The following is a 23,769-nucleotide window of genomic DNA, read 5'->3' as shown; positions in this document are numbered from 1 at the left end:
TTAACAAGTTGAATTTACAGTTTTCTGTTGCCTTAACTAACTGAGAATTTTTAGGCAACTGGCAAACTAGTACATATGAGGAAAACCTCCAAGTAGGGTCTATTTATAAACAATAGATCCTCAAATCTATTGAAACTTAAACTAACAACAAAATGCCACAAGTTACAAATTAAAACAATAAGCATCATTGAGAATTGGTTCACTTGACGTTTTGAAGGGAAGAGATTAACTTTTGTTTAAGATGAAATAAATAAACTCAGAGAAATGTTATATTTTGCTACAATGTTAACATGTGTAATTATAATGTATCCATGTATTTATAGTTCCAGATGTGCATAATTCATGTTCATTTGTTACTTTTTTGCTCTCTGCTGCATCACTGTATAATTTACTTTCCACTTAATTTTCCTAAAACAGCATGTTTAATCCATCTCTAACAAGAGCTGCACCAGTGACATGTAATCAAACGTTTTCCCTCTGCACATTTTAAAGGGAAAGTGCAGGCAAAGAGCGACACCTGTTTGCGCTTGAGATCCTCTGGTGCGTTGGCGCGTATGTGCGCTTGTTATACTGTGGCGCCATCTGTCGGTTAATCTAGTAAACTGCGCTACCAGGGCCACTTCTCTCACTCTCGACGCTTCTGTAGACGCCCCCCTTCTCAAACACTTGAGCACACTTCATCTTCCTCCTCCTGGCACACGGTCTGATGATGTAACTTGCGTTGTGTCTGGAGGAACATGAGCTCAGTGTGTTGGTCCAGCAGAAGCAACTATAGCAATATGACGACAATACTAGTCTGGAACCCTGAATGTAACAAATCTATATTAAACAAATCAAATAAACCAAAAATAATAACAATACAAAAAGATATAAATCGAAAAGGTATTTGAGACATTTCTGCTTGAAAACGTCACGTGGGAAAACCTGACGTTCCTCTCTCAGATAAGTCTATCCACGTAATTACTTCACACAATCTAAGAAAATGATGTATAGCTGCACTAATGTGAATAAAGATTATAATTTAAACCGCTGAAGCGCACCCAGTGAAACATCTGTGAAACTGATTATGGGAGTATAACACTGCGCGTGTGAGTGCGCGCGCATGCCACTCACTCCTAAATAACTGGAGTAGCGAACTTTCAGCTATGCGCACAGTATTGGTGTCCCGCCGCTGCAGCGGGTTAATAATAGGAGCGCGGGTGTCAGGCTGTCTCGGAAGGAAGGAAGGAAGGAAGGAAGGGGGGAGTGTCGGCCTATTCTCATTGGACCCGTTTTGTCCGTGGAGTTTCTCCTGAAGTGCGAGTGGGAGGAGATTTTCCAGGATATCAAAAATAAACCCCCCCACGTCGAAGGAAGAGCAGAAAGTATAAATACCACCGATGCTTCCAGACTGCAGCGGTGCTGCTGAGCGGTACAACAAGACTCAGTTTGCGTTAGGAAGTCGAAACAGACAGACTGAAATAAAATAGCAGACATATTCTGACTGAGACTGTTTCACAGCGCTGGGAAATCACTTTTTATCAGAAGAGATCTCTGACTTTGAGAAGATAATCTCTCATTTGGAGAAGGTGTGCCACTAACAACAGATAAAGGACACACACTGTAATCAGGTCTTTTACTATTATTATATATTTTTTTACAACTTCGGACAGCTGTGTCATTGTCTAAAGATGCGTTCCTCTGTGCGTTTTGTCTTTTTATCCATGTGCGTAATGAACGCGGCACTGTCCACGCCATTTGAATCAGAGGATGTTTTACCTGTTCGGATAAAAGCAAGAACGAGTGGCCGCTTTCGGAAAAGAAGCGAGGAGCAGCCAAGGTTTGTCCTCAGCGTATTTGGCAAGGACATGACTCTAAATCTTGTACCGGACACCAGCTTCATGGCTCCGTCTTTCACTGTCCAGCGGATCAAGGCCAGTGATGCTGGCGCTTTACGCAGCGCCACAGGTGCTAAAGCTGGGCTGGTGTCAGATCCTCAGGTGTCCATGAACCAGACAGAGGACAGCGAAGGACACCTGAGGAGCTGCTTCTACTCTGGGAACGTGGACCACGATCAGAACTCGGTGGTGGCTGTCAGTTTGTGCTCTGGCATCTTCGGCTCCTTCATCACGAAGGGGAAAGAGTATTTAATTGAGCCCAAACTCAGCGGTAGCTTTGGGCCAGACTCTGCCGAGCAGCTGCATGTCATAAAGAGGAAGACACAAGCCAAAAGCCACGGGGCTTCCCTTCTGTTTGATCACGCGGCGCTTGAGCGCCGAGTGGAGCAGGGCGACGGGGAAAGTTTTACGCACAGCGACAGTGACGCACACGGGGAACCTCGCCGGAGACGCTTTGTTTCCGCGCCACGGTTCATAGAGACCCTGGTGGTAGCTGACTCAACCATGACCCACTTCTATGGAGATGAAATAAAGGTCAGACACCATGAACTCACTATTTCCTGCGCACACACACACTTGATAGGAACATAAACAAAGCCCGGTCTAACATAGCAATTTAGACTCTCCCATAAACAAACTCCCAAAGACGTCACAAGTTTTTCTTTCTTTCCACATCAGTCAAATTTTACAGCCTATAGGAAACACAGAGGCAGGCAGGGGTTTGTTTTTCCTGTGCTGCTTCATAAAAAAGTCAAAATGAAAAAAAGGCAATGAGGGAGTTTGGGAGGAAATCGGTGGCTCCCTGTTTTCCACAGAATGAGGTCAGGCAACAGAAATGCAAGCAATGCTGCACAACATTCCTCACGACTTTGTCATGATTTGGCAGCAGATCTTCAGCATCATCCAGAGAGGATTCACGAGGCTTACAACATCTGTTCTACTCTATCTTAATATTATAAATTGGTTACATTTTCAGCCACATACTATTTAAAACTTACCGTATTTAAATTCAGCAGAATTAAATGGATTGTGTATATTTTAAGAAATATCCTTTTAAACAGTCTTCCTTAACTAAGATCAGTCCTGGTCTGAGCCAGAGCTAACCAAAGGCATTTATTTATTTAAACAAGAAGTAGGACAATCCATGATCCATGACCAGCAAAATTCTAGTCTGTTTCTACTTAAAAAGCTCCTCGGCTGCCAAACACTTAGCCGTGCACCACAGTAAGTCCCAGGCAACCAGGCACCAGAGTCAAGTGGATACAAATTGTGGTGAAATATTTGGCTCATTTTGTTTTTTAAATTACAACTCACACAATTTCAGCTTCCATTTACATCGTTTCTGAATAAGCAGGTGTGGGGACGGTGATTTTTAGACCCCGGTAAAAAAAACAACAACACTATGTGCAGCACTGGCACAAAACCTTACAATCAGAGAATATCATCCCATGACTACTAAATAATCCTTCTTTCATGAAGGTTTTTCAAGGTAAACAGTAAAATCCAACCTCATACCAACGACAAACCCAAAAGCTGTATATATGACAGCATAGATGAAAGTGGGATAGGGCTTAAGCTTTAGAAATTGTTGACATACTGCACTTGAAATACCTCTGTGCTGCTGACTGTTTTGATCACCTGCCATGCAAAATATTGCAGTCTGTCTTGGACAGTGCGGACACATGAAGTAGTTTGTGCTCATACTGTAGATACAAACACAACATTGGTACCGCTATTAGATTGATATAACTCATATGCCGTCCTGGTGAAGTGTACTGTACATTATGAGTGGACGAAATATAGACAGCACATGGTTAACTTTGCTTCTCCAGCAGCAGTAGGAATATAAAGTACAACTCCATGCGTTAAATGCTTTAAGTGCCAGTGCCATAACTTTCTGAGTAACGCTTCCATTCTAAGAGGATTTCTACACTAGAGATTGAGGTATTCTTGTTCTTTGAATTCTAGTCTGGGTTATCTTGATTTTTAGTTGTGGGATTAAATGTTGGCCATCATAGTCACACTTATAAAAGGGGGGAAAAAACATTTATATATTTAAAAAAAATAAATAAAAAAAAAAGGTCCATATATGCACATGAACCAAATCAAGCCTAGCATATATAGCTCTTGTTTGCATTTGATACAAGGTGACGTGTGTGATAGAGAACAATTGATACTCCCACTCTATTTGCTCATTGTACTTTATCACAAGTCTGTTGGCCAACAAATTGCACATCTGTTATGTCCAAATGTCCATCTATCTAATTTCCACCACTTTATTCTCAGTCCAAGATATGTTTTGAATAATTCAATTGCATCTGTCTGGCAGAGAGAAATTGCATGGTTAATTTGATATTAATCAAAAAAAAAAAAATCCCACCCAGTACATCTTGGTCATATCTTTACTAATGTTAAAAGTTTCTTTTAAAGGTACAGTGTGTAAAACTTGGTAAGAGGTATTGGTTGCAGGTGGATATCCCTCACCTTACCCTTTTTTTCCCAATTGTGTTGGAGAATCACAGTCATACAGTAATGATATACAAAAATAGATACCTGTACTTCTCGATTATCACCCATTTAGCTTGAACTCTTTTGTTTATGCTCCACTGTGTTCCACCGTGTTCCACTGTTTAAGTTCTTTAAATATCTTGTGGATGAAGGTTCATGTTCATGAAAGTTGAAGTTTTATTTTTAGATGTCCTCTCCTGCCTCTCCTCTCTGTAGCACTACATTCTGACCTTGATGTCCATGGCAGCCCAGCTGTACAAGCACCCCAGCATTAAGAACTCCGTTAACATGGTGGTCGTCAAGATGCTGGTAGTGGAGGACGAGGAGGTCGGCCCTGAGGTCTCAAGCAACGGAGGTGTGGCTCTAAGGAATTTTTGCTCCTGGCAGCAAATCTTCAATCCACCAAGCCAGAGACACCCAGAGCACTATGACACCGCCATGCTCTTCACTAGAGAGGTGAGGGACACTCACAGAAGTGGTTTCATCTCTTCATACAACATGCAGATTTTAAAGTTTTTACAATAAAGGATTATATAGAATAGAATATATAGACTTTGACCTTAGGAGTAATTTAGCAAACGGTTCATTAATTAGCTTTTCTTAGTTTATTGTAATTAGTTGTTATTGAAAGTGAAACCGACCCTAGCTGACTCAGTTTTTACTGAGGAGAGGTCACATTTAATTAGAATTGTAACCCACATCTTAATGAAAGATGTGGGTTACAATACTCACTCATATAAAACCACATTTTACCCTGTGATTGAAATTTAATGATGAGACCATTTGATAACTCAGTCATTGTCACACGATAACAACTTAACCACAACAGCTGCACAAACTTCAACAGCAAGGAACTGAAATTTTACCAGATATTCCAGTCTAAAACTTAAGAGGTCCAATAATTGATCCCTGGTGAACACCACATTTAGTTTTCAACAAACAGTGTATCTCAAGATGTTTCATAAACAGGACATACACTATATGCCAGCAAGTTGGGTAAAGAAGTAGATAAATATTTTTCTTAGGGCTGTAAAAGAGCAACTAATATTTGTCAGGTCGTCTGAAGCATTCTCAACTGATGTTTGTTTCTGCCTTTACCTGATTGAGACGCAGAGAACACCAATCAAACCTTATCTGAACCTGACTTAGTGGATCCTGACTGGCTTAGTTTCAGGTATCCACCCTCTCATTTGTCTGCTCCAACAGTCAAATAGTCTGCCTTTTGAAACATTAAGTGTTGTAGATATATGGGCTCAAATGGCTGAACAAAACTGGAAAGAAAAATAAGGCTTGATACCAGTATTACAACATTTGAAATTGTTGGAGTGACGGCAACTATGAGGAAATATCATAGTCATGCTTCTATTCAGAACATGGGTTTGACTGTTAAGTGCATGAAATATAGTGTGACTGTTTAAAAGTCCATTTACCCATGTTAGTCTGGTCAAGTTTTCTCACTGTCCAAAAAGCAACAACTCTCTAAGGATGAGTCATGAATGAAGCCCTAGTGGAACTCTGTCTCAGACCAGCTGCGGTACATTCTGTGGTTTCAGAGGCATCACACTCGACCACACAACAATTTGTTGAAACATGAGTGTTGTATATTAACAGTAGTGCAGATGTGGGGGGTCCCATCTGAAAATGAAGCCCTTGCCTTGAGGTGATTGCCGTTCTAGCAACATGTATAAGTCAGAAAAGGGGGATAAAATAAGATAAATAAAGATTTTTTGTATCGCCCTTTGGGGTAAACAGTGTATGGACAGAGGAGATGGCTTTATGGAAGTTTCACAAAGAAATGCCCTGAGGGCCTGAGCTGTGATTGGCTTGTTCTGCTTTATTTGGCTGCCTTTATTCATCTGGTATGTGCCTGCTGACAAGGTGTTAGCAGACAATACATTAGGTGACGAACTTCTCTGTGATTTATATTTTAGTAGGTGAGTGCCCTGGTATTGGCTTGACATTTATGGGCCTACCGAATGACGCGAGCATGCAAATCTGACCCAGGATCAGGGAAGATGATGAATAGAACATATGGGCTTTTGCTGACTTGTGTTGGGTTTGTTGAAACAGCGCAGGGTTGGGGAAACCATCATTCACACAAACCTGGTTTGTGTTTGTTTTTCCATTTCTGCGGAGATATGCTTCTGAGGGCGGATGGTTCCTCGTGGATGAGTTAAGTTTAGTGCCCCCACAAGTCGACCACGACAGAAAGCTACTTGAAATGTTGGCGAAGTTAGTGTTGAAAATGTCTGCCATGTTCTCCACAGGAATAAGAGAAGGCAACTGCTAGTACTGGCTGTTATGAAACTCACAATCTACCATCTACCGCTTGTAGTGAAAGGTTTTTTTTACTGTTTGATTTTATTTTTTCAGTCTGTGCTTTGTCCAAACCTTATAATTAACCCTTTAATTAATTAATAGCCAAGATTAAATAGATGTGCCATATTTCAACCTGTGCGGCGCAGTAATGACTGTGAATGGATACAGTTGCTCATACTTTGACCCATAGAGAACTAGATCTAGATACATATATGAGCAGCAGATGCTGTTGTGGAACATGGTGTACAAGCACACACTGAGCTTCATTCAGCTGCTGCTCCAGGTCCAGATGTGTTGTGAATCACAGAGAGCTTTGCCTTGTGGGTTTTTCTGGGCTGAGCTAAAGACTGGACATGTCCATCTCCGTCCCACACAGCCAGGCATCGTCTTGAAAAAAGTGAACGTTTTCTCATATACCACATGCTTCACTTTTATTTCCACATCACACCTCAGCTCATTATGCTGCAGATATTTATTAGCTTTGTCTAATAATGGGAACATTGAGCAACGTGTTTTTATTTGTTTAGCTAAAAATTGTAAAAACTAATTACACAGTAAATATAGAATGAAGGTACACTAGCCTATGTAATTATACCAGTCCCTCAGGGCTGCCCAAACACTTACTATATTTCAAGCGATGTGTAAGAATAATACAGTGAATAAAATACTTCATGAAGTATTTTATTCACTGTATTATTCTTACACATCGCTTGATTGTAACTTAATAGAGAAATTCAAGTCAACAATACACAGTAAGGTCCTAATCTGAACTGATTTGACTGAAATGGTTTAATTGGAGCCTTTTCAAATATTTTGTTGAATATGTTGGTGTCTCTTGACATTAAAGCTGTTTGGCAGCAGTGCTGAGAGCACTCTGTGCACCACTTGTTCCAGTGACGCAGGCTGATTGTGCATGGTATGTCATATCATTCCTGATTAGTGAAGTACCATTACTCTCATGGCACTCAGTGATTAATGGCGGGCTGTGTGTGTCACTACTGTGCCACTTCATGAGGGAAGTGAAGTCCCTCTCTCTCCCCTCTTCCCGTCACCTTAGCCAGTCTTTTACCTTCACCTCAGCCCTAATTTAGCCTCCTCCTCCTCAGCCTTAGACTCTGTTACCAAGCACTATCAAATAGTACTGTATACTAGTATATACAGTACATGCATACATATGACTTCTTTCATTGGATACAAAAAAAGGCATTTCAATTCAACAATATTTTGCATTATGGTCAATCTTTACCAAAGGCCACACTGCATAAGCTAAACTCCCTGAGCTAGTAATACAGTGATAATAATAATATGGGACATTTGACAGCTGACATTTTTTGGAACACCTTGAAATGATGATGTTCTTCAATTATTCAGTTTTAATAATTTATTTGTTATATGGATAATTAACTGGAAATGATGAAAAATAGAGAGCTTGTTTTAATTATTAAAACAAACAAACACGAAAACCGATGAATAATTGCAGTTGTAGTTAATAGGATTTTCTATAAATCAGTGAGAATGAGCACGCTGCAGTGTAGTAGAAAGCATATTTCTAGTAATTTGTTATAGCTCCCAATATGTCTGGACATTTACACTATTTTGAGTTGCTGTTTGGGGGAACAAAATGTATTCAGCACTTATAATAGTGCACCCCTTCTTTATTTTTTAACCATGCAGAAACATGTCCTTTTTGTCATCAAACCATATAACAATCTTGCTCTTTTTTTTTAAATAAATACACCATATGTGAGCCAAATGTGTTGCATTTATGCAGAAATTTCACAGACTCCAGGTCACTACAATGTCTCTTTTTAAACTGTTTCTGGACTTAAAATTGTTGCATTTATTTTGGGCATCAGGTTTGAACTGTCAGTACAAAATAATCATGACCCCGATGCTCTGTTTTCAGGACATCTGCGGACAAAAGAGCTGCGACACACTGGGTGTGGCCGATGTCGGGACTATGTGTGATCCCAAGAGAAGCTGCTCCGTGATTGAGGACAACGGCCTGCAGGCTGCCTTCACAGCTGCACATGAGCTTGGTAAGAGGTTGGCTGAACCTTGACGTGTGGGTTGCAGGATTTATAAGTCTTCAGTTATTCAACAACAAAACAGACAAAAACAATAATCACAAACACAGCAATAAAAGCATAAACAAGCAACACAGAGTCAGATTTATACGTTTTCAGTTACTCAACAAAAAAGAGGGTGAAAAACCATAATCACACACACAGCAATAAAAGCCTAATCAGACAAATACAACACAAAGGCAACCTGCATAACAAGCCCAATTGGTAAGAATTAAAAAACAAATAAAATTCATGTGAAATATTTTTTTTATAGAAGAATAAAATATATGTTAAAGGCTGTAAACTTAAAAATCTAACTGAAAACAGGTGACTGGATGAACTTGCATATTCAAACACAGCGATACAAGAGCCATTTAACTATTTATTGTGGAGTTTGGTTTGAAGGCTGGATGGATGGATGAATGGATGATTTTAAATTGATGAGTATGCATGCACTACGAATAAATGGTGAACCCGTCAGGTATGTGTAGTTCACTCAACTGTTACAGAAGTGGTGACAGCATGGTCTGTATGTAAACATGGGTGAACACACCCAAGCCTTATACAAAACCTTCTTGTTCTGACTATTCTAACTGATTAATCTTCATATCCTCAGTCATTCCGATCTATTGTGAAGCTACAACTGTAACATTTTTCTCCTCGTGTCCTTTCCTGGTGCAGGTCACGTGCTGAGTATGTCCCACGATGACTCTAAGAACTGTAAGAGGCAGTTTGGAGAGCTGGGAGGACATTACCTGATGGCGCCGCTGTTTGTCAGCCTCAATATGACGGCGCCCTGGTCCCCTTGCAGTGCTCTCTCCATCACCGAGTTCTTTGACAATGGATATGGTAGGAAATGTTTCATGTCATCACTACGGCATGTCAGAAAAATGACATAGTGAAACTGTGCCGCCCCACAGAGACCCGCTGCCAACACAGACATCTTTCACAGTGCCGTGGCCCTATTATTAAGGCTCACTCAGAGAAGATTAAAATGCGCTGTTCTTCTTCTCATCCTTTAACTATGTCACTCCCTTCAAATTATGGGCTATAACTTATAGGGATAGTTTATCTCATCCTAAGAATTCCACATCTTCTCTTCCCACATGCTCCTCCTCCGCTCACTCTCTTTTGCGCTGTCGTTGCCATCACCACCACCACCACCTCCTCATCACGTATTGTTTGTATCCTTGCTAGACCCATCATTGAACCTTCTTTCCCACTGAGTCATACTATGGACTTCTCCCTGTTCTGCACCTCATTAGCCAAAAGCAACAGCTGGTGTCAGCAAAATAAGCTCTTTATCAGTTGGAAAATATGTCCAACGACAACTCATATGGCTGAGAATGTAAATTCCGAACTCTGGGTGTCATCGACAGCTCCAGACCAAAGCTTATCGAATGTTTGGAAGAATCGTTAGAGAAGAAATGGATAAAATCACATTTAGAATAGCTGTCGAATGTCCAGATTCACTAGGAGAGACAGAAAGCACTAGGCTGCCTATAAAAGTGCACTGCATTAGTTAAAATTAAATTGCTTATTTTAACAGTCAGGGCACAAATTGCCAGGAATATTTTCCCACTGTTGTCATGTCAAACAGAAAAGAGCAACACATTTTACCATTGCCACAGTGGAACCATTGTCAGCTCTGTAATCTCCACAAACCGCAAACTAATCGGTCTCATACAGCATTGCTCTGTATTGTAATCACAGGAGACTGCCTGCTGGACGTTCCAGAGAGTACCATGCCTTTACCAAGTGAGCTGCCAGGCATCAAGTACAGTCTGGACCAACAATGCCAGCAGATATTTGGAGAGGAGTTCATCCACTGTCCCAACACCTCGGACAGTGACGTCTGCAGCCAGCTTTGGTGCCAGGAGGACGGGACCTCACAGTGCATCACCAAGAACGGCAGCATGCCCTGGGCTGACGGCACCGCCTGTAGCTTCAACCAGACCTGTCTCCGAGGAGCATGCATGTCGACCCACGAGGTGATGCAGCCACTGGTAAGACAGATTCTTTTAATTGGTTAAAAAAAAAACAAAAAAAAACAACAACTCTGTTTTTCATTTACTGGCCTCAAACTGAGATTATGTAACAAGTGAGGGAATGAAAAACATGCTCGTCTTTTTATAAATCAAAAGTTTAATTTGTTCATTCTGAAATGTTTCATTGCTCATCCTTTTGTTTTGCTGCTGCAGCTTCAGTTGGTTTGGTATGACATAACTAGTATTATGGTGGCAAGTGTTGAGGTTGAATTTTTTTTCTTTTTTTTAATAATCAGCATCAGCAGATAATTACTCAGAGAGACAGACAATAAGTGTTGTTAAATATGTTTATTTACATTATTTTGTGTTCTATTTATTATTAAACTGGTGTAATTTATCAGATGGAGGAAAAAAGAAAACAGGCCAAATGAATGGATGAGGATCACCCAATAAATTTGCGGTTTGCCATTAAAAAACAAAAGTTGAGTCAACATTTTGGCCTGAGCTGCTCAAGATTCATTCAAATGAAGGAAAGCCTCTTTTTACGGTATCTTCCAAAGTTAAATTATTTTAGTAATTAAAATTCCCTACTTGTAATTCCCCTGATGGTATTTCCATGCACCATGACTATGGCTATGAAGGACCAAAAGGGCCAAAATTAAATAAATGAATACACCATTAAATCATTCATTAAATGTGTCATTAAATAATTAAATGTGTCATTAAATACATTTAATCAATTAAAGACACATTTAATTATTTCATGGTCCGTGTTGCAGTGGATCATTCATTTATTTTATCTGTCAAACTCGACCATCAAAGTCAGAGGGCGGGGCTAACGCTGATTAAGTCTGATTCATTGCTTTGGTCTGAAATGGCATGGCTGCCATGTATCACAGCATAGCAGCAGGGAAAAGAACTACAACCCTGAAATAAATATTTTTCTGAGTCCCCGAGCGCAGTTTTAAGATCATTTGAGGCGAGAAATTAGTCATTTAGAATTCAAAAATGTGGTTTGTGTATTAAGATATGATGTATTATATATAGTTTGGCAGCGACGGTATCGGAGATGATCAGCTTCGCCTCAGCGGACGCTGGCTGCTTAGTGTCCGAAGGAGAGCAGCGTTACCTCGGCCTGTCAGAAATTGTGACCCCCATAAACGACATCAGCAAATTTCACTCTGCCATTTCAGAGTGACCGTCAGCTGTCGGAAACTTTTCTAAGTTCTGACCGCTTCACTTTAACCTTCAGAGTGTAACGCGATCTGAACACACACCTTGTCACACTGTGTTGCATGCGGGCGATGTGTGTGGCTGTGCTTGCACTTGCTCACTTGCTCACTGCTGTGATCTTCCTGTAACGGTGGATGAGTCACTTCCCTTGAGGTGCACAGCTCATTTACTCTGAAACTGACTTATAAAAACAGTTTTAAGTCAAACCGACACCGTCTCCTACCACATCACATTTCAAAAATGTTTCATGTTCGACACGTTCAATATCAGAGCTGCTGTCAGTGATGTTTTGTTTTTGGTTCTTTTGGTTTACCTTTTACTAACTTCGGCCAAATTCCCTTTTTTCCCCTTGCACCTACCACTTAGCCCTATCCCTCTTTTTTGCACATTCACTTGTAGGCGACGCTTGTCCTGATTCTTGTTGTGGCCGTGGGGCAAGATGAATTGTTCGGGTTAAGTTGGGCGTGGAGGAGGCGTAGGATTATTGTTTCCCAAATTAACCAAGGAAACTATTGTTACAGTCATAAAGTCATAACATTGATTAGCAGGTTGTGTAGCAACACTAACCACAACAGAACTTGTTTGCAATGTTTATGTATCATAAACTGGTCCACATGTCTCCACTTTACTACAGACCGGCACACAATTATTCCAAAAATCCACAATAGTGATATTACAAGAGCTTTTTTGATGACATGGCATGTTCATGAAGGAGTGTCCTATATTGTAGAGCTTGATTTTAACCAATACACCTCGTACCTTTGAACCAAGGGGAAGAGGTCAAAATGAAAAATTGGATTGGGCTTCATTGACTGTCTATAGTCTAACCTCACAAGTATGTGCTATTCTGAAAAGTTTCTCCTGTATTTACTGTCAGAGCCTGAGACTCAGACACTGACGATCAGTGACATCTGTCATTTATAATACAGAGCTATTTAACAGCTTTCACACACACACTTATAAACTCAGGTAGCTCGTTATCAGTGTGTGGAATTCTTCCCCAACTAAATCCCCATTTGTTGGGCCTTGGAGTCATTTTGGTCTTAAATAACAGCTGAGATTGTGAAATATGGATGAAAGGGACACATGCCAGGAAGAAAAGGAAATTTGAACCGCCACAACTTCCTTAACAACTGGGCAAAACCTTTTTGCTGAAGACGTTAGTGGGATGTGAGTAGTACAAAATCAGATCAAAATGTCTCCTCGAAATATTGTGACTTAGACAAGCTTCAGGCTAACATGCAAATGGTAATCATTACCAAACCCTTTTGAATAAATTGTTTTACTTTAGACATGAAATGGAGAATTACAGAATAGCTGGAACGGGGGGGAGTTTGAAACCTACTGCCTCCTTTTTAATATTTCTTTAAAAACATTTTACATCAGGGTTTCATTTCAGCTTGATCGCCTTTATATATTCTGCTTGTTTTTCACAATCACAATCTGTTCATGAACTGGGACCTTTGTTGGTTCAAAGTCATTAAAACTGGACACCCACAACGTATCACACACTTTCAGTGTGACCTCTTCAAGCTGTAGCATGGCAGGTTCCACTATAGTGAGTGACGCATGTGGCAGGAACGTGGGCAGAGGCAGACAGCAGGCGCGTGCCGAACTTCAACACAGATTTGGGCTGGAGTCGCGGCACGCCAACTTACTGTGCGGCCTCAAACCCAGAAGCCCAGACTGTGGTTTGGACTGTGCAGCTGAGATTGCCTTTGGCACGGCGCTCTGACCAAAAACTCTGACAGCTCTTTTTTTCCCCTCCTCTCTCGTCCTGCTTGTGCTTTACCACAGGTGGTTGTGGACGGCGGCTGGAGCTTGTGGGGACCGTGGCAGCAGTGCTCCAGAACATGTGGAGGAGGGGTAGAGTTCTCCTATAGGGAGTGTACTGACCCGATACCACAGAACGGAGGGAAGTACTGCGAAGGACAGAGGGTCAAGTATCAGTCCTGCAACACGCAGTCCTGTGACGACAGCGATGGTGAGAATCAGGTTTTATGCTCTGATGCTTGAGGCTGCTGATGTCTGATGTTTTGATGTTAAATCAATTGATCAAATGGTCATTAATAATATCTAAAATCTTTAATTCATCCATTAGCTATAGTGTTTATCATGTGAGGGTACACAACTTTAGTACAACTAAAAAAATCATGACTTCATTTATAGTTCAAAATCATGCACTGTTGGATTTTTTTGGATATTACGATAGACATATTTTGTTATTCTTATAAAATAATTGAGAATCCATTCATTTATATTGAATTGCATGACGGTTGCACTATTTTAGAGAAATAAATTCCATCAGGTAGCTTTGTTTTTTGGGAAATAGTGTGTCAGGAGCAGATTAAATTAAATAGATACATAAATTCAGGAATGAAAGGCTGTTTCTACACTGTGTTTCTACAGTGTCATTTCCTTTTTTCTTTTATTTTTTAAGTAGGTAGACATATGCTAAACTGCAGTATATCTGTCTTTTATCATTAGGGAAGAGTTTCAGAGAGGAGCAGTGTGAGCAGCACAACAGCGTGGAGTTCAATGGGAACATGAAGCAGTGGATACCAAAGTATGCTGGCGTTTCTCCCAGAGACAGATGTAAACTGGTCTGCAGGGCCAAAGGCAGCAGTGAATTTAAGGTGTTTGAACACAAGGTACAGTATTATGCACTCAAGGTATATAACTTTGAAGCTTTGAGAAGCACCTTATGGTCTTCATATATAGTAACTGTGGCTGATTATACAGTCCATCCACCATAAGGATGATCATTACATGTAACCTTCATCCACTGATAATGACGGCTTGAAAGCTCTGACCACCTTAAAATGAAAAATCAACTATAGCCTGCAAATGATCAGAGTGAAAAAAGAAAACTGTACATTCCCTTTAATAGGATTTATATCCATAACTGTCAAATGTCTGTGCAGGTGATTGATGGGACGACCTGTGGCCCTGATACCACCTCAGTGTGTGTCCAAGGCCAGTGTGTGAAAGCAGGCTGCGACCAGGTGATAGGATCCAACAAGAGAGTGGATAAGTGTGGAGTGTGTGGAGGGAGTGGGCTCACCTGTAGAAAGATAACTGGCTCGTACAACAAAGCAACGTAAGTGATATATCAAAGTTCATATTCAGTGAATTGCACAAATGCATTTAGTGGCAGAATTTCAAAATAAAAGTGTCACCTCTGTCAAAGAGGCATGCGCTCAGGAACATTGTTTTGCTTTTTTAGGCAGCAGTGGTTGGGTCGGTTGAGACATGCGTGCGCAGTCAAAAACATAGCATGGACACATTGCTGGTTATTTCAGCTGAAGCAACAGTAGAACGGTTTACTCATGGAGTGGAGGAACAGACAGAACGACAGTCGCAGCTATGTGTTCTGTAACCTCGCATAAAGCATAAAGACTCGCAGTCTTTATATAAGACTTTGCTTTTATACAATCCTGCGACATATGGGACACTGTGGGAAACCATGCAGCCTTGGAGGAAGATTCTGCGGTCTTTGGGCTTTTACCAAATGATGCCAAACAAAGCAAGGATAAGTGACACTAACGTGTTCAGGTTAGTCAGCTGTGGCAGAGCGAGTGAGGCAGATATTTTGGCCTGGTTTTCACGTTTAGACATTTTTTTTTGTTTGTTTTGAGATGCATACTATTTCACGTAATGCACCAAGTTTGCATTCTATAAAAATGTTATTCATTATTTCTCTCTGTGTTAATAATAGTCCATCCATGCATTTTCTACCACTTTATCCTCCACATCAGGGTCATGGGGGTGGTGCTGTTCCAATCTCAGCTGACATAGGGCGATATAGACGGGGTAAACCCTGGACAGTTTGCCAGTCTATCACAGGACCACATACAGACAAACCACCATCCAGTCACACTCTCACACCTACGCTCGATTTAGAGTGACCAACATGCAGAGTGCTAACCACTACACCAACCGTAGAGCCCCCCAAACTGAACTCGTTTTTCTTCCATCTCATTTACCAACTCCTTAAAGCTTCTTCACACACACAGTGACAGAAATAGAGCCATATCAAGTTATTTTTTCCATAGTACTTAATAAGTACTATGGAGCACGCATTTCCGATATTGAATGATCATGTTTGTAAGAAGCTAAAGAAATATGACTGTGAAGTCTTTCTGAACATCCAGATTTATTTTCAACCTAAAAATGCGTCACTCTGTGTGCAGAGAATGTTGCCCCAGATATGAAAACAAACAAACTGTTTTACTGAGAAACAGAGTCATGTGGCGCTGACAGACTTTGGCAATGGGTTGAACCTAACAGACATTCATTTATAGACTACAGCTTTAAATTACTGAGGTTTTGTGGTCACTGATCTCTGTTGTGAGCTCCTCATTAGATGAGTCCTAACAGACGCACTCATTTCCCACATGCCAGAAGCAAATCCTCCATTTCTGAAAGTCTTGGTGGTTCAATCCTGGCCGTGTCATACCTAAGATGTTTACCAGTTAGCATAAAAACAGATGTAGGGGGGTTACTCTACTAAAGTCCAGTAATACTCCCAGTCACTTGCTGGAATAGCAATCATTCTACTGCAGAGACCTGCATGCAGAGTAGTTACAGTAGATCAGTCTCTCTGAAAAGCTCTGAGATTGGTCACACTCTCCCTTGATGGGCTGTAAACAAAACTCGAGGTGAAGAAGTGTTGTTATAACACAGACCCTTTGGTTTACAATATGCTGAAAGGTTATTTCAGAATATTTATTAATAACGCCATCATGCCAAATACTTTCCCTTTAAAGCAAATAAATGTCTCTTGATTGAAATGACACATGATCTAAATCCAGTTCTTCTTCTTTTTCCTACCAGCTATGGATACAGTGACATTGTCACAATTCCCATTGGCGCTACTAATATTGATGTCAAACAGCGGAGCAACAGAGGAATCAAACATGATGGGAACTACCTGGCTATAAAGAAAGAGAATGGTGGTTTTATCCTAAATGGGAACTTTTCTGTATCCACAGTGGAGCAGGACATTCCTGTGCTGGGTGCTGTGCTAAAGTACAGTGGCTCCTCCACCACACTTGAGAGGATCCAAAGCTTCAGGCAACTGAAAGAGGCCATCACCATCCAGATTCTGGCCACTGCAGGTGATGCCAACCCACCGAAGGTCAAATACACCTTTTTCATTCCTAGAGATGTGAGTTTCGATAAATCCAAGGAGAAGAAGGGCTCGTCACTATCTTTGCATATGATCCATCCCTTCAGCGTGCCTGAGTGGGTGTTGGGGGAGTGGTCCGAGTGCTCCAAGAGCTGCGGTTTTGGGTGGTCCAGGAGGAATGTTGAATGCCGGGACAGTGCAGGCTTTTTCTCCAGCCAGTGCGACAAAGATCTGAAACCTGTAGATATCAGACCTTGCGGTGACCTGCCATGTCCCATATGGCAGTTGGGACCTTGGTCCACATGCTCACGAACTTGTGGCCAGGGGGAGCGTCGCCGCAGCGTCTTCTGCATAGACTACACAGGGATGACTACTGATCCGGAGAAGTGCGACCCAAACAAAGTCCCAGAGCCAGTCTCCGTACAGTGTCTCAGCCAGGAGTGCCTATGAATAACATCAAACAGTGAACTTTCCCATATTGGTTTGACTGCGCTTACCAACCACGGATGGATTACTGAACAACACATGCCGGGCACAGGCCGAGGGAGCAGGGGACATAATGACCACCAGGAGACACAAAATGACCACAAAAGATTTATAGAACAGCTCCAAAGGGACAAAGACATCAACAAAGACAACAAGACTACTAAGACTCAAAATCTGAAGAAATTTAAAATGATTACAGAGAGACTATGAGTAATAAAAGCTAGACAACTATGAGAATATACAAAATACTATAAAGACACACAAAATGGCTGCAAAGTGATGCAAGGCCTGTGCCCAGGGACCCATTGTCCGATAATCTGTCCATGTTACCAACTGGTTGCATCAAGTCGCATCAAAGGCTTTTGCCTGAATTTTTGCCTTTTGTCTCTTTTTTTCTTTATTTGACAACCACTATTGAAACAATGGAAATCTACCTCATGTGATGCGTGTATATAGATGAAGGTGCTGCGTGTGTGTGTGTGTGTGTGTGTGTGTGTGTTTCTTTTCAAGAATGAGAAGTTTTATAGTCCTGCTTTAAATAGAATCGAACTTCTTGGGAGCGGTTTTGTCAAATCTGCAGTTTGTTTCAGTCGTTGTACGTTGGGTGTCATTTAGGGCATGAAATCTGCTGTCAAACACCAGCAAATTGTTCATACCTCCAGCCGTCCTCTAACGCACTCACTCCCTTATAAAGCTTTGCTCGAGATTTAAGCTGTTTCTGAGGTATGTCCATATGACTGAGGTATACGTCTGGTTCCCACATAGCTCTGTCTGTCAGCGAATCAGCCTGAAGTGTATTCATTCCAATGGCAACCTCCATGATATCTGATATCTGGTAATATTTTCATCTGGACTTTATAATTTGTGCAGTTAATTTTGGTAAACTGTATGCACTTTTTTAGGCTTACTTCTTGTGGCAAAAGGCGTATGTGGTTAGTTGTGTAACAGGAAATTAGCATAAAAACAATCCATCTGGCTTTTTAGTTAAATTCAGTTGTATGATATTGTTAGTCAAGCCGTAGTTTAAAATATAAACTTGTTCAGACAGTGTGCAATATATAATTACATTAACATAGCACACATTCATGTAATTGTAGAAATCAATAGATGATGATAATATAAACAATGCACTTTAACCACAAATCTTACAGCAATACAGATAGGCAGATATTTCACAAAACCACAATGTGAAAAAACAAACACACCAAATTCTCTTCTTTGGCTGCAGTGGTGACTCTTTCCATCTGTAAAGACATGCTTCCAGTGCTTTCAACACAAGGGGGCGGAGTCCGTACATGAAACGTTATAACGAAAAACTAAACAAAAGACTGTGGAAATGCGGCAATAGTTGAGAGAATGGCCTCCCGTTTGATTCCATATCTTCTCTGCACACGTACCAAAATATGAAAGAAGACGTCATGTTTCTATCTGAAAACTCTAGCTTGGACTTTTCCCCCTTTCCCTATACATTGCGTTACAAAGCAGTTGTTAATGCAAAGGAACAATGGTACTAACAGTTTGCAATGCAACAAATATTTCTTTGGAGGTGTTATTACTAAGTTATTAGCTCATCATCTACCATGTATATAAAAAATACCATTGATTTTATTCTTCTTCATTTTCCGTGTGTTAAAACATCCTATGCAACCCCTCACAGTTGTATTCAGACTCTGATTTGTACATTTGATTTTTTTTTTTCCATTCCTGTTGTTAATTTACAGTATGTTATAAAACTGATGAAGTATTAGGCCTATATCCCTTCAGTGAAGGACCATACGTATTTTATTATTATTACAGCTTCCTTTTTAAGCTATTTATTTTTGTAAAGTTTTTACCATGGACATGTAATTGAAATGGCAACTGCTGCTGAGATTTTTGTCATAAAAATGGTCAAATAAACACATTTATGTCAAAACTTTGTTGTCTTATACTGATCCTTATCGTCCATGGCAACCAAAAGGAAACACTTCTTCAAACATCTGCTATCAAAACAGTGGAGAGAACCCTCAATTCTGCACAAAAGCCAGGTTTAATTGTCAGAAGTCATTCTTCAAAATCACCCATAAATCCCTCATGGATATTGAAGTTTTCCGAAGTGTTGTTTCAAACCATTACCATTGAAAGCCAGAGTAATGGAATTCTTCTCAGTGGGTTGATGGCGTTTAACAGCTGGGCGAGGCAGATATTATGGCTCATTTTACGAAGTGAAAGCCCTTAAGATGTTCTGTAAAACAAAAATCCTCCCACACTGGAATGGTTTCTCTCCAAATATGAAATAAAGACAGAAACCATGTCTCAGAAGCTGATGCAGTTAGGGAGGAACCTCCGTTTAACAGGCAACAACAGTAACTTAATGTCCTATTTTTAATGTTGGTCTTATTCCATTGACAGCTGTCTGGGCTTGGTAAATGTGAAAATAATAATGGACCACAAATACCAGTAAGGTCATGAAATCATTGCAGAATTTGGTTTGGTTAAATGTATTTAACAATTTATTTTTAAAGTACAACACATCATACTATTTGTTACTTTCATAGCCATCAGACTTAAAGAAAATGTAAAAAGTGGATGGATGTCTGGGATTTTACCACAACTGCTGCTATGTTTTTTTTAGAGGTCTGTCATTGACATTTCGTGCTTACATTAATTAAAACAGCTCAGTGTACACTTAACACCTGATACTGTGAGGAAACAGGAACAGGATTCATGAATTTATTTGGCATTGACCCCATTCTGACCTGATATTACCATGTACCAATACATCCTGAATGCATCCTCTGATCTGATCACAGAAACCATTTGGAAGTAGTCTGACAGGCGTTTGGGCCACATGGTATTAGTGCAATGGCTAGTAGTATTGCCTCACAGCAAGAAGTTCTCCAGTTCAGATCATAGTAAGTTAAAAACAATTTGAAGTGGACATCTACACCTTACCGCCTGGAGGTCTTTTGCCATGTTCCCATGTTTTGTGTGAGCACATGGGTTGTCTCCGGGTTCTCTGACTTCCTCCAATAATCCATGAGAATCCATAAGACATGTTGATCTAAATGTATCATAGGTGTGAATGTGAGAGTAAATCTCTGTACGTGTTGGCCTTATGATGGACTGGAGATCTGCAGGGCAGGGTGAGCCACACCTTTCTTTTTGTGTCAGCTGGGATTGGTGCCAGCTCCCCCCCACAACCTTCAAGAGGATGAATTGGTTGAAATGAATGAATGAGGAGGTGGTTTGACGATGCATGTGGAGACATTCCTGAGACACATAAAAAGCAATCCGTCTTCAGGATGAATTGGTGCCAAACTCGTCATCTGACATCATCTGATCCAAGGTGGTTTCATGGATTTTTTTGCACCAATCTGTGCTCATATTATTATCATCAACTGCCACAATAATAATAACACTGATCTCCATACGTTTTCATGAATGGTCAAAACATGACCATTAGACCATTGGTGCTAGGGACTTTTGATTCAATCTGGCACCTCATCTCTTTTTCCTCTGCCTCACTCTCTGTCACTTGCACAAGCATGTGCACACAGATAGAGAGAGAGAGAGAGAGAGAGACTGTAGACACATCTGTACAGTCGGATTCCTTAAAAACAAAAATGTGTTCTTGCAAACATCAGTGTGTACTTGATTAAAGAGTGTGGCTGTCAGATCCCATCATGCGTTCACAGGACATGCACTTTAAGGTGTTAACAGCCACACTTAATACTGTCCATACTGATCAAATCACCAAGGACAATGTCAAAAGTGGGTCTGAATGACGCCATTATTGATCAATAATTCCAAAATAACCTTTCAACGTTATGTAAATCACGTGATCATAGAGAGAACAACATGTCAGCCCCTTCGCTGAACTCTGTCTACAGCCTCACAGTTAAATCTGTATGGCCACAAGAGGCTTTGTTCAGAGAGTGGCTAAGAGACTTGGACAATAAAGGACACAAAACACATGTCAGTGTCAGAAGAGAATTTCAGAGATGGAAAAATTGTCTCGGGTCACTGTCACACATGAAACGAGTGCATCTGTCTGTGCTCAGGACAGAGAGCTGTGATCCCAAAACGTGAGTATTTTAATAACATGCAGATGAAACTGAACAATCAACTATTTTCCAGTGGTCCTACCTGCTACCGATTTGAAGATTACACCAGTGGTTTTCCAACCTGTTTGGCTTCTTCTATTTTTTCACAAATGGTGTGTAGTCTGGGTCACATTTCAGACGTCTGTAGACTGTCAACAGTTCCAACAGCTAGTTCTTTTACCCCCCCCTTAACTTCTCACATGTTTTCATTTAAAAAAAAAAAAAAAAGTTCAAATGATCCAATATCTCCCCAAAAACTCAAAGAATAGACGAATAGATGAGAAGTGAAAACAGATGTATGTTTTAGAATATTGCTTTTCTGCTTTTACTGTCAGCTCCTCAGATTTATCTGGTGTCCCGGTGTACAAAACAAAAGTGCAGTTAAAACTACCCCCACCTTCCTCACCGGCTGCCCACACTGTTTAATTCACTGAACCATCAGTCAGATGGACAAACCATGCTTTCTGTTTCCATGAACTCCAAAAACAGATCCTATGTCTCACTGAATAAACCAAAATAGAAGCCACAAGTCTATACTCTAAATTACATACAGAAAGCAAATGAGACAGGCAACAGACCTATGTACTTTTAAATATATTTTAAATGAGTTAAGGATTTGAATACTTCACACCCAGCCTCTCCCAACTACTCTGCTCTAACCCCACGTCTTGAATTTCTTCTTATCTCCCTCATCCTGGTCCACTTTCAGTGCTTGGCTATTTTGTGCCATTCCAGCTGTAGTTTTCCAAATATTTGTTCCTGCCTGCAAGTTTTTGACCTTCTGCATGTTTTGGACACCGCTGGCTTCTTTTTGCTGATTGCTCCCCTGCCTGCTGATGGTTCCTCTTGCTCTAGTTACAATCTGCCCTTGCTTCTGTTACCTGTGAATAAAAAGGAAGCATCTGCGTTGTGCATTAGTGCATTATTTTCTGAGCTGTGGCACAAGCTGTTTTCAACTATTCTGATTCTAGGGTGCTGTTGCATGGCACCTGATGTCTGGCCCATTAACTATAAATAGAGGTGTAACAATTAGTCAGTGATCAATATAGAGATATATATATATAAGCCCATATGGTACATACAGTTTTGTTAACTTTTTTGTAAATATCTGTTATTTCTTCAACTGTGTCTACCTGATGTTTTTGTGTTGCTGTTCTGTTAACTCAGTAATATGTAATTTCGCAGGGTGACCTGCAGAAGAGAATCCATTTATTGCTGGGAAAGTGGCCTTTTTTCAATAGGGGCTAAGTTGGTTCTTGAAGTGTGGTTGTATGAGTCACTGCAAAGACACATTGTGAACGAATATTTTGTTCAGATTTACCAAAGTGACTCAGGCAGCAGTGGACCCGCAGCTCCCATGTCCCTAAAAAGTCAGCTTTTCTCTGGACTTTGGTGCAGGGAGCGAGAGGTTTACCCAATTTCAGTTTCCTTGTAGAAAGGAAGGAACTTTTTAATTGTGAAATAAAATAGCAGACATTTTCTTAGAGTATTGTAGACTGACAGAGGTCAAGACTGAAGTTAAATAAATTGTCATGTAATTTTTAATAGCCTTTTGAGATTTTATATTAAGATGATACACACACATATGTTTATGTGTATGTATATGTATATATAAATATATATATATATATATATATATATATATTCATATATCGTATTATGGTGGTTTTATAACTATAATTGTTATGTAATCAATAGACTCTATGCATATTGTCTACTGTGAGACTTGTGTGAGGTTTCAAATACATCCAACCAATACACTGCCTTTTCCGGCACTGTATTTAAAAAAAAATCCTTGTCTTTTATTTTGCAAAGTAAATCAAATCATAGCTACATTTTGTGAAGTATGTACACAAGTTTCACCTCCATCATGTACATGTCAGGAGCTGACCTTTTCTAAATTTCAAGAGTTTAGATGGCTTAAGACAGAGTAAAAACATCTGAAAAGGTTAGCAGGAGGTCATACATTTGCATGTGAATGAGTGTTGACAAAGTGAATTCATGAGAAAGTATCAGAGTTGTAGAGTTGTAGTGTTGTACTTCCTGTTTCTTCCAGTACAGTACAGTGAAGGATGC

The 23,769-nt window shown here is 40.4% G+C and overlaps 1 protein-coding gene across 1 annotated transcript; it reads left to right on the top strand.

Annotated features, from left to right (window-relative positions):
• Window positions 1–1,384: 1,384 nt before the first annotated feature.
• On the top strand, window positions 1,385–19,523 carry LOC131462962 (A disintegrin and metalloproteinase with thrombospondin motifs 8-like). The gene is made up of 9 exons (XM_058634548.1): window positions 1,385–2,411; window positions 4,602–4,841; window positions 8,611–8,743; window positions 9,452–9,619; window positions 10,484–10,776; window positions 13,789–13,975; window positions 14,479–14,642; window positions 14,916–15,091; window positions 16,828–19,523. Exons 1-9 carry the CDS (start codon window positions 1,671–1,673, stop codon window positions 17,570–17,572), a joined length of 2,847 nt encoding a protein of 948 aa, XP_058490531.1. The 5' UTR covers window positions 1,385–1,670; the 3' UTR covers window positions 17,573–19,523.
• The last annotated feature ends 4,246 nt before the right edge of the window (window positions 19,524–23,769 follow it).

Source organism: Solea solea, chromosome 7 (assembly GCF_958295425.1).
Source record: "Solea solea chromosome 7, fSolSol10.1, whole genome shotgun sequence".
Classification (NCBI taxonomy): domain Eukaryota; kingdom Metazoa; phylum Chordata; class Actinopteri; order Pleuronectiformes; family Soleidae; genus Solea; species Solea solea.
Note: the sequence above shows the minus strand (reverse complement) of the source record. Positions and strands in the feature narration are given on the sequence as shown.